This window comes from Hibiscus syriacus, unplaced genomic scaffold (genome assembly GCF_006381635.1).
Source record: "Hibiscus syriacus cultivar Baekdansim isolate YM2019G1 unplaced genomic scaffold, ASM638163v2 tig00111105_pilon, whole genome shotgun sequence".
Classification (NCBI taxonomy): domain Eukaryota; kingdom Viridiplantae; phylum Streptophyta; class Magnoliopsida; order Malvales; family Malvaceae; genus Hibiscus; species Hibiscus syriacus.
Window position 1 is genome coordinate 1105193 of NW_024062987.1, and position 12550 is coordinate 1117742.

At 33.9% G+C, this 12550-nt stretch overlaps 2 protein-coding genes across 2 annotated transcripts; both read right to left on the reverse strand.

The window, feature by feature from the left end:
- Nucleotides 1-21: 21 nt before the first annotated feature.
- LOC120153940 (uncharacterized protein At1g66480-like) lies at nt 22-3195 on the reverse strand. Its single transcript, XM_039165801.1, has 2 exons — nt 2361-3195; nt 22-123 (listed from the first exon to the last, which is right to left on the reverse strand). Exons 1-2 carry the CDS (start codon nt 2967-2969, stop codon nt 64-66), a joined length of 669 nt encoding a protein of 222 aa, XP_039021732.1. The 5' UTR covers nt 2970-3195; the 3' UTR covers nt 22-63.
- A 4187-nt stretch (nt 3196-7382) lies between these two features.
- LOC120153859 (probable L-type lectin-domain containing receptor kinase S.5) lies at nt 7383-9955 on the reverse strand. Its single transcript, XM_039165728.1, has 2 exons — nt 8653-9955; nt 7383-8360 (listed from the first exon to the last, which is right to left on the reverse strand). The coding sequence occupies exons 1-2, from the start codon at nt 9884-9886 to the stop codon at nt 7531-7533; spliced, it is 2064 nt and encodes a 687-aa protein (XP_039021659.1). The 5' UTR covers nt 9887-9955; the 3' UTR covers nt 7383-7530.
- Between the last annotated feature and the right edge of the window lie 2595 nt (nt 9956-12550).

Sequence of the window (12550 nt, forward strand, 5' to 3'; positions counted from 1 at the left end):
TCTCTATTCAAAATTAAATAAATTATTTAAAAGAAAACTAGTCAGGGGGCTGATGCCGACTTGCTACAACTGATCTGCCAAACCAATTTCACCCTCTCCTCGTTGAATAAAGCTCACTCGCCTCTGTTCATTCCAAATCATAGAAATAATTTATATTAAAAAATATATATAAACCATTTAATTAGATTTAAGTAACCTTCGAATATTTCTATATGTTTAACCAAGAAAAAAATGTACACATGTTATGGTGCAAAGACGAAATATTCTTCAAAACTTTGGGTGCTAAAATTTGACCAATAAAACATTGAATTATATTCTATATTCGTCTAGAATTACATTTCAACATAATTTAAACTATTTATGTATAAAATATTTTAAATTGTTTGTTAGGAACAATTTTTTTGTTATTATAAAACTAAAAAATATTAACTAAAAAATCTAATGAAAAATATTTTATTCAATTCAAAGGTTTCCCTAACTCATTTTTTATATATATTGCAAGTTAGAGATAGATTATAAATAAATTAACTCATCAATCAACCTCAATGGATAAAGGAAGTGTTATTTTCCTTAGAGGTATTGAGTTCGAGTAGTTACATCAACAAAATGTATGTGTTATCAATAGCTAAGATATTATATGGATAGATACTAACTTGTAGTCATCTCAAGTATTTAAAAACTAAATAAATTCCTTCACAAATTTTGAGTTTTGATAGGTTTAATTCACATATTATATCAAAGCATATAAATCATATTTAAATTTAAATTTTAAGTTTAATATGTTTAGACACTTATCTCATATGTATAATTATATGATTAAGAGGCATGAATCAAGTTATCTTAATACTTAAAGGGATAGTTGTTGTCTTTAGAGGTTTCGAGTTTGAGTAACGCCTCTGTAAATGTCAGAGGTAAAGAAACTATATGATTAATAAAGGGACCATAGAACACGGTTCATATCTAGAATTGATGACCTTTAACTATCTATTTTTTTATCCTTTAACAACTATTGAATATATTAAAATATAACAAGAAACAAGTGGTCTCGATGGTAAAGAAACTATTGTTATTCCTTGAAGTCTCAGGTTTAAGTGCCAGAAATGTCAGAGGCGTGAATGTTAAATGTCAAATGATTGAGAGTTATTTTTGAACAAATACTACATTATACTTACCTTAGATTAATCATATAATATTAAACTTTGAAAATGAGAAAAAGATTAATTACTCTTTTCGTTTGACATTTTTATTTTGACTTTCAAATTAAATTAACTTTCTCATAAATAATGTCAACGTGAAATTAAAATTCAAACAAGGAGGAAATTTTCTAACACCTTAACTTACGTTTATGAGAGGGAAAAAATAACCTTCAAGATTATATATGGTTTTAAATGGTTAGGCTATTTTCTCTATAAATACCACATTCATTGTAAAAACGACATTTTTAATCAATTTAGTTCATTTATAATGGTAATATTTTCTAATTAATCTGGACATATGTTCTAAAGGTTCCTAATCATTTGATAAATATTTAAATCCTAAATGTTATTCAAGAGACCTAACATTTGATCTTATCATATAAATTAATAGCTCTAAAAAAATTAAATGTTAAATAAAAACTCAATAGAACCATAATCACAAATCATAGCAATTTGAAGGACCAATTATCAGGACTACATATTTACAAGTCATGCTTATTCGAGATAAATCATGAACAAGTAAAGTTTCATTCAGATTGACTCGATTCAAAGTAAAAGTTTTAACACTAAAATTAACTATTTTTCAGCTTCGGTTATAAAGACATTAATATAAATACGTCTTAAGCAATTTCATTAATTTGAAATAGCTAAAAAAAGGGTTATTTAGGCATTTCAAAGAAATTTTAAGAGCGCAGGCCAAGAGGGTGATGAAAACATGTGTTCATGACTTATGAGTGATAGATTTGTGAAGAAGGGGAAAAAGGGGTATAAGATCAACTTCACTAATTATTCAATTGATACCTAAATTGAGAAGAATATTGTAGATTTTGGTAAAGTGAGACTATCCGATTGGTGAGTTCATGTATTGCAGATCTCTGAAGTTGACCCATCTTCTTGGCTAGCTACCAAAACAACCTTTGCATCACTCACCAAACCATTTTATCTATTTTAAACAGCCATTTTAGCAATTAATCACTCCATTTATTACAAATTAACATGTAGGCCCAAAAAAAGCATTTGAAATTCAGTTGTTAGCTTTACTTAACATGTGAATTCCTTTATTTTTACAGTAAGTTCACCTAATTTCCAGGATTCTCTTTGTTTGATATTGATTGAAGTAAATTATAGAACATTAAAAAAAAGGTAGGAAAAAAGAGACCATACCTCACGTTTGGCCTTAAAGTTTTCTCCAATGCTACCAAGGCCGGACTTCCACGGCGCTGCTTCACGGTGGATTTGATTATCGGCACCATCGCCGAGTTTTTCAATATAAAGATCGAGGATCTTATCGGCCACCTCGACGCCATCTCTGCTCTCTTCCACCAACTTGGCCATTTGAGACTTGGGCAGCCTCATTTTGACGGTCATCAATCCCCCGGACCCTGCAGGTCCGACCCCATCAGCCCCTAGGCTCGACGATGCTCGAACCATGGACACGTCGGAGACCGTTCTTCTCGACAACATCAGGCACTCTAATCTATCTTTAGCGCTCATATGAATCCCTCCCGAACGGACTCTCCTGGGTGCTTTGTCTTCTTGTGGAAACCTCGGCAGCTCCACCAGGAAGTAGATTTTCTTAGGCTTCAAATCCTGTTGTGGCTCTAGTGGCTTAGCACGAATCCCGTAATGCTTGACGGCCTCCGATTCCAACAAAACATGGCCTGGGTAATCCTTCACTACGTCCCAAGCTCGAATTGGTGTCTTTAACTTGATAGTTTCGCCATCGATTTTCATCACCTTCGCCTTCTTTCTTCCTCCTATGCTGTTCCCCATTCTCCTTGATGGCGTAAAAGAAGTGGTTTTGATTTGGGAAATTTGTAGTGTGCTACTGTTTGGAAGGGTTCAAATTAAACAGTGGTGTGAATTGGAGAAATTTCAGAAAAGATTCCGAATTTGTTTAAGATTTGATGATAGACTTTTTTGGGAGATTAAGGTGTGAAAACTCAATTGTGACTGCGCTTGTAGGAGACAAAAGAGAAGGGGGTGCGGGTGGTAATTGAATTGATTTTGCCAAACAAACTTTGAAATGGCAATCGCACTTTATTAAGCTGAAATAGTGGGTGGGGACATCATGAAATGCAGGGGGAAGGATAACCTTTGAAACCAGGATAAGGATGAATCCAAGTTTAACGCGACGGCTATGCCCATTCACTTTTCCTATCTATATGACTTGACCTATTAATATCATGTCATAATGTGGTTTAGGCTCAATATTTTACCATCCTTGCCATGTTTACTTATTCTCATCTCCTTCAAATCTTTTTCATTAATTGTATCCCCGTTATTATTCTTTATTTATCAAAAGAGTTCTATATCCTCGATTTCAATCTCTTGGCCTATGCATTTGTTATCACTCTTTTGTTTATTGAACGATTCACATAGCTTCAGATCAAATATAATCTCTTAATATTTTCATTGGTAAAATTCACGTAATTTGCAAGAACTAAACTCATTATTTGATAACATATGTGTTTGTCTTGTCTATCCATGGATAATTATCACGACTTTAGATCTGACATCAATACTAAAAGTCAGTAACTCAATATATAAATCACCATTTACGATTGGTGACAACCCCATGATCATATTCTCTAACTTATAAATCTACTTATTACGACTCTATTCAAATGGAAAAAATGAAACCCGATAACAACCCGACTTCTCCTACCAACACACTTCATAACGCCTAAATCTTAAAATCATTGACTTTTAGAATTTAAAATTTAATTCAAGTCATCTCTCCCTACTTAAATAACAAGCAAAGGGGACAAAGGCCCCGAATCCTGCATTTATTTTAATCCCTTGTATGTACATGGAGACTTTACATATACGTGTACGATATTTTTATATAGGAAACATCCGACAGTATTATACACTGTTGGAGAACATGCCATATGCTCTTCTATTTTAAGGCTTTTTCATTCAATAAATAGACTAGTTTTGGACGTTTCTATTTTAACGTTTTGCATGAGAATGTTTATCGGTAGCTACATTTTTCGTTCATATTTCAAGCTACCTAATTAAGTACCACATCTTATTGTTCACATTACTGCGTACTTAATGATTGATTCGTTACCGATTAATTTGAACAACGAAGTGTATGATTGGGTTCCTGTACCTTTGAATATTGCACGAATGGCTAATCTAAATTTGCTTATACAACTCAAGGCATATGTTTATTTAAATTTAAATTAATTTACCGAAAGTGAATTCATTGAGTGACCTTAGGTAATAAAATAGGATATTATTATCTTTAAAAGTCCCAAATTAGATCAACTGCATATACATGATATGTATGCATTCATTATCAATTGATTAAGATAGTAAATGAGTGTTATCTTATAATCACTTAATCACTGTTTACTAAATGAAAAATTAATTTACTGAGAATATAGTCGTTGACGCCAATAACATTTTGTAGGGCGGGGTGGAACATTGCAATCCGTTATACGTCAACGTAAAATGAGAAACATTAAAATGTACCTTTAATTCCTTCTTATTTTAAGGATATATAAACTGTTTAAAAGAAAGGAAGCATGCTTAACTCTCAATTTTACGATACTATTCCCATCATTGCAAGTTCGCTCAAGATGAGGATCCATCCCTTTATTATTATTATTATTTTGAACCGACCCCTTTATTAATTTAAATTCATTATAACTTAGATATATTTTTAATTAAATTGGTTCGAATAAATTAAAAAAAATATTAAATAGTTCATAGAAATCAAAACTTCGGTTCATATTTGGAAATTGATGAACAAATATAATGTTTGATTATAATACTCAGTTGAGGTATTTATTAAATTTCCAAATTTTGCAAGTTTGAACTATCAAACACTTGATGGGATTCCTTCCATGAGTGTGTGGGGGTGTCAAGTTTCAACAATTTAAATATGAAATAAAATCATAGTAAATATTGCACCATGAATGGTTCACATGCATGGACCAACCATCCGATCCTAAATTAAAAATATAATCAGATCGGTGATGCCGCCGGCTTGATTTCTTTTGGTTGATTTGACTTTCTCGATTTTATAGTTTCATGTCCGCTTAAACATAAGTATATGTTTTCGCATTTTTGTTTACTGTTTTGTCCACCCTCTGATGGTTAAGTTTAGCTGCATTATCTATGAATCTGGATGAGAATCAGAGAACCTTTAGGTAATTGATTTTGGTTAAACTACATCATTAGTCATTAATTTAGTACTTTTTTAATTTTAGTCAGAAAATTATTCTTTTTAAACAAAATTATCACTAATGTTACATTTTTTATTTGGATTATCAAACGTTAAAACTTTAATAGAGACGTTGACATGATTTTTTTTCATTTTTAACATTATTCTCTTTCTCCTCATCAATAATTTATTTTATTTAGATAAAAAAAGTCCTAAACTCTAATATCATCGCCTCATAATTATTTTAAAAAATAACACGTGGGACGCTAATGAAGAGAAATAGAATGACACGAGAAATTAAAAAAAGTCAAAAATATATATCAATATCACCCTTAATTTTTAACGACATGATACTAAAATAGAAAAAAACATAATGTTAGTGATGATTTTGTAAAGATAATTAATTCAGTGATCCAATGAAAAGACAATAATAGATTAGTGACTAATGATATAGTTTACCCTTAAGTTTATCATCATAATAATTAATTAAGATAACAGGAATATTAATTAGGGAATGCAGATCATCATTGATTTTGTCATGATTCAATCCAAATGCCACCAATAGGATTAGGCCAAGCGCCTCTATAACTTGGAAAGAGTAGTTGGGTCAAGACGCATTCCTCTTGAAAAGCTCGATCACATGACGCAGAATCATTAACAGTAAGCTCGTGACAGAGTTGAAGTACATAATTTTGTTTAGGAGTTAGAGGTAAACTTAAGAAAAAAATGACAGCTATTAAAGTAAAATCATTAACATTTTAATTTACTTGGGTATTCTTACACTTTTATAATAGAGTATAAAAATGTCATGCACCTATCATTTGAATGTCATATCATGTTGTCATATAAGAAAACGAATGCATCATATTTACGAATCATGGAACACTTCATAATTTAGAAGGTATTAACCATAGTCTAATGAGTTTGGTATTACTGGTATTAAATATGAACTGTTAGTCGTTTTAATGAAGACGCGTAATCCTAATTACAACACAACTCTTAAATTAATTGTCCTCAACATCAAAAATAACTCATTGATTATTAATTAATAATTTAAGGGACTCGATTGAAAAAAATGAAAGTTGCGGCACATGTGGCGGCCGTGGTCGTTTCGGTCACTACAATGGGTGCTGAAGAAGCCGTCCAATCAGCTGCCAGGCCTGGGCCTCACTGTTGACCCAGTGGAGAACTGGTTTGGGCCAGGCTCGAGCTGGAGCCCCAATTGTAGTTACTGGGTCCATGGGAGTTGGCTTATTACAGGTTAGGGTTTTGCGTGTAAAATTGGATCGATCTGAATTCATGAGTTTAGGGTTTGATGAAACAGCTGTTTTTTAAAAATGTCAACAAGAGGAAGGAGGTCCGAAAGAGATGGAAGCTTCTAGTTCTTCCCTTTGGGTTAGGTTTGCCCCTGCTAAGAAACTGCTTGATTTACGGAGAGCATGCACATGGGGGAGTTGGATAAAGACATTCGCCAACCTTGGATTTATGATGGATCCTGCTGTTTTTGTCGCCTCATCAGGACAAGGATTTGGTATGTTGGATGAGATTCCATCCAACTTGCACATTGTGTATTGTATCCATTAGCCTGCACCACCACCACAGTTCATCTCCTATTTTTAACAAAATATTATCATACTCTTCATCATATAATATTATTTTCCAGTGAAACGATAAACTCGACAACTCTTAATGAGATCGTTTCTCAAAAGGATATTAACAAGTAATTTTAATACTATTAAACCAAAATTTTCAAGTATTTATATTGAAAATATTACGAGTAATTGGATCTCTCTTTGCCGTAAATTAAACAACATTTCTAACAACTTTCAACTCTTTGAAAATTGATGATGTAATAGAACATTTGTCATCTCTACAATTGTCGGCTCAATGTAGTTTCTCGACAATATATGTTACGATTGTCCCTAAAATTTCAATCCAGATTTAACCTAAAATAATAAAAATTCTTTGAAAAACTGCACTGGACAAAAATTACATAATACCTAATGCAAAAATGTACATTTAACAATCCCTTTCCCCAACAGATAAATCAGCAAAGCAGTAAAAGAAAAGTAAAAAAGAGGTTTAAAACAGTAAAAGAGGACCTTTCCACTTCCATGATAAAGTAAAAATGTAGAATGTAAGGCCATCTATTAGTTTTCACATGAGAGCGCTTCCATCGTTGAATTCACCTTGCACATCCCTGCTAAAATAATGTGGACTCCATCCCGACGATACCGGAGTGATGTCGGCGGTGTTAGTGAAGCTAGAGGTGATGCTGAAACTGTCCGGTCCCGGGGTTGAAGCCCAGATGAATGCCGGTTTGAAAGGTGGGACATGGGGCACAGCCATGGACCCTGATAGAATCTGAAGGATTGCCTGCGTTTTAGGCCTTTCACTTGCAATAGGATGCGAACATGCAAGACCGAGTAACAACAATTTCTCAGCTTCTTCAACTACATAGTCACTGCCTAGCCGCACATCCACTGCCTCCAGTATCCTCCCTTCTCTATGCAGCCACCAAACCCAATCCACCAAAAGCAGGAATTCGCCTATTTTAGTCCACGGACGTTGCCCGCACACCACTTCTAGCAAAACAGCACCGAATCCGTAAACATCGGACTCCCTGGTGGCCTTTGCGGTGTGGAAACACTCGGGGGCAATGTACCCCATGGTGCCCGGCACACCTTCGAGCTCTGCATAAGATGTTTTCTCGTTTTCTATGGCTCGAGCCAGCCCGAAATCTCCTAACCGGGCGTTGAAGTAGGAATCCAGCATGATGTTGCTAGCCTTAAGATCCCGGTGCACCACTTTTTGGTCGTATTCGTTGTGAAGATAGTGCAGAGCCGATGCCACTCCCGACACGATTTTGTACCTTAAATTCCAATTAAGTGTCGTCTTCTCCGGGCCACAAAATATATGAGCGTCCAAGCTCCCGTTCGGCATGTAATCGTATACTAATAGCAGCATACCATTCTTGTGACACCATCCTGCAAGTTCGTTTAAAATTGCAATAAACTATATATATCACTTGTCTTCGGATTCTTAAAACTGCACCTGCCTAACTCTTGCACGTTACCATGTGATGTTTCATTGGAGAATACGAATGACAATGTTTTTCCAACGAACATAAGTTTCTCATGTTTGGAAATAATTAGTATTTTAACAAAGAGGGACAGAGGAAGAAGAAAAGCAACGGCTAATTATCATGTCAAGTTTTATAAATGGCCTAACTTGACTAAATCTTGAAAATGGAGACAAGGGGATGGAAATATAGGTTACCTAGCAAGGGGACAAGATGCTTGTGGCGCAACCGGTTGATGATGGTAAGTTCAGCCAAGAAATCATCTTTGCCCTTAATGTCACCGGAGAATTTCTTCACGGCGATCTCGAGGTTCTCCTTCGGCAGCAACCCTTTATAGACAACCCCGAATCCGCCTTGACCGAGCTTGTGCTTATCATCAAAGTTATTGGTGGCCTTTTTCAGATCCCTAAACTTGAATTCCCTGGGAGTACCCGGAAGACTCTTGAGTGCTCCCAGTATGTTAGGATCAGATCTGGCCTTCCATTTCCCGTACCAATAACAAGTTAACCCTCCGATTGCCAGCAGGAAAAGAACCACTACTGGTACTCCAACTCCAATCCCAATCTTGATCGAATTCCAACCTTTGCTTTCACCCGGAAGTATTTCGATACTCAAGTTCCATCTGAGAACACAGTTGAGCTGAACATGGCTGCCTGTTGATCCTGAAAAACCAAAATATGTGTTCTGGTTGACAATGCTGCTGAGATCAAGATCAGAGCTGAGAACTGGCTTGGCGGGTTTGGAAGGCGTTGGGGATGAAACCTGCTCCTGCTCGGTCATGAAAACTTGTATCGACTTGTTTTGGCCATTATATTCGATCCATACCACGTAAAACTTGGTGCCATTGGGAGCGATTTGGATGCCGAAATCTGACAAAGACACGGTTTTTTTAGAGCGAACACTATTGATGTTTAGACCAATATGGTTGTCGTCCGGATCAAAATCCTGTTTAAAAGTATCAAGCTCGATGGCAACAAGGCTGTTTGAGGAAAGACCATCGGTGGACGAGTTCGTCAGTCCCAGATACTTTCCTGAACTGCCGGGAGGCAGGGCGGTGTCGGAGGCAATCAGGAAAGTCACACCTTCCCCGGGAACTGAGTTATTCACTCGAAAAACATTGATAAGAAAAGATGTATTAAATGAAGCTACCTTGCGAACTGCATTGTTTTTGGAATCTCCATCCCAGAGCTTGAATGTTTGATTGAAGAAGATTCTGCCGGACCTGTCGTTGAGGCTGAAGTTACCGACGGAATCAGGGGTGATTTGAAGGGCGTCGTTGCTGATTGTAGCCGGCTTTATAACCGCAAAACTATCGTAATAAGAACTGTCAAATGGCCCAAATGGGTACGTTTTTGTTTTCAGATTCTGGGTTTCTGCCATAGCTACCGCCATTAAAAGTAGAATCAAGAACCCAGGAACAAGACCCTTCATTTTTCAAAGATAAGGCTTCTGAAACTTGACAAGGAAGGTGATGGAAGACATGGAGCATCATCAATCTATAGACTCTTTTTTCTTTGAGTGTCTCATTATTTTAATTATTTATTTTATACGAGGCTCCATCCAGGAAAGAAGTTTGACATAAAAAAAAAATCAATTTGGAATTTATTTTTATGACGACAACTTTGCTTACTTTGTGCATTCATAATTTTAGTGTCTGCTTTTGTAGAAAACTACTTTATTCATGCATGTTACCGTCCAGCTGCTGAGATTTTCTCTTTCTCCCTCTCTTTTTAAATTCCTTTCCCTTTACTTTTCTTCCCATTAAAAAAGAAAATGCCACCAATGGATATTGAAAGATTGTGATTTATTTTTAAAAGGAATTGTTGAATGGCATCAGCTCATTTATAAAGTTGTAATATTTCAAGGCTGTTTAAATTTTATTGGAGAACTAAAAATAGGTTAACTGTTGCTATAAGAAAACCTGGTTGCTTTATTTTTTCTTTTTGGTCTACCTCTTTATAATTTATGTCAATTTTATTGGTTAATCCAATTTTTTCTTCTTTAATTTTGTTTAACCGGCGACGATATCGGTATTGATCCTGGTTGTCAACCATCGATTATCTTTATTTTTTAATAAAAATAATTATGTCTTTGTAATATGTTCTCTGTCTTTATGGTAAATTTATCTCTATTTTTGTAGCACGTTTTTCTCTGTCTTTTGATAGCTTACGGTTTTTTACCGTTGTTTTTTGTTTTTCTTTTTTTCTCATGGTTGGATTTGACATCGCCACCACTGATCGAGATGGCGTTTATTTGTTATCATGATGATCTTCCATGCTTTGAACCTCATATTGATTTGGATACGCGTTTTGCGCTCGTTGATAGTTTTCCCACATCACTTGATTCTGATTTACGATTTGTCGGTGACCTTCAGTAGTTTTATCCCTTTTTGTGATTCATTTGCCGATGCAGTCAGATTTATTTGTATCTTTGTTTTATTTGAGCTTTGGTTAGGTTTTTTTAACATTTTCTTTTATGGTCCTTGTGTGATCTAGGTGGCTAGCTTTTATGTCAATTGTTATAAGAAAATGTCCTAATTGTAATTTAGTTTTTGTTTATGATTATATTCATAAATATTTATCGTAATTCTGAATGTTTTCTATTTTCAATAAAACTAACCGCTTTTTATAAAAAAAAAAGTATTGGAGAACTGGCGTGAAGGAGACAATGTAAGATTTGGTAAAACTTTGCATTAGATAATATAGAAAAAATATACAACATGCATGTCCATCAATTAAATATCATTTACAAGTTAATTATATGAAAAACATTATTGTTTTATGGATATATGAGTCAAGTGAAACTTATATTAAATAATATAAAATGAATTAAAAACATTTAAAATAGTTGATTCATACATATATGAATTAATTATTTTTATTTAAAATTAAAATAATAAATTTGAATCTCAATAATTATTTTTGAATGAGCTTCTATCAGCGCTTCTATTGTTCTCTCTAAGGATGTGTTTGATTTCTTTCAATGAGCTTTTACATTCATGGATGATGATTCTTATTTGTGGGTCTTTTGAATCTTCATCCTTCAGGGCATCCATACTAGTTTTGATGTAATATTGACAAATTATTAATTTAACTAGGTGATTAAATATTTAAACACGCGTGTAAGAGATCTTCGCTTTAAATTGTTCTTTACAATAATATTTTACTTTTATGGTGGCGAAAATGTTTAATGGTTGAACAAATGGATAGTCTAAGGTAATATATTGTCCACTGTCATTTCTCCGGAACCAATATGTTAGTTTTTCCATCCACGGTGGATTTAGAAATTTGAGAACGAGATTCGAAATTTTAATGTTTTTTTTAAATAATGAGTATGCAAGAAGTTTTATTTTTTAACATACTAAATTAAGTTTTACATTTTTTTCTTAAATATGGGAATGCACTTGACTTAGTGCATCCACCCCTTATTACCACGCTTGACATGGTTAGAGACTATAATAAATTTTCTACTTAGTTTATGAGCGTCGGAGCTTTAAGGGTTCTATTCCCCTCTAAACAACACTACTTTATTGATTGAATGAAATCAATAAAATGGCAGATGAATCGGAGAAAATGACATAAAATTAAGATAAATAAATAAATTTATATCAGGATAACCATTAATTTGTAACTGTAAGCGACTAAAAGAAAAAAAAACATGATATTAATGATAATTGTATTAAGAAATTAATTTAATTCTTTTATGGTACACTAAAAGTTTAGGTCAATGGTAGCTCCCTCAGTTCAGGGTCAGGCATACCTAAGACTTAATTTAAATTTATATAGGAATTTACATAGAAATTAATTAAATAATTAAAGTAGAAAAGTGATAATAATTTAATGGCTAATAATATAATTTACGCAATAAAGTTCCAAGTAAGTGAATCAAACGCGGAATTCAAAACTATTTTTAGAGCACACGTAGGTGAAACATTCTTTCAATCATATCCACAAAGCAACTCATGTTCTAGCAATAAATTATGTTCATACCCACTGGTTCAATGAAATTAGGGGTTAAAGGCATGGTTCAATCACAAATATTTTTATTAGATTAATACTCAAGTTTTTAAAGCTTTTGAAATATATTTACTTCAAA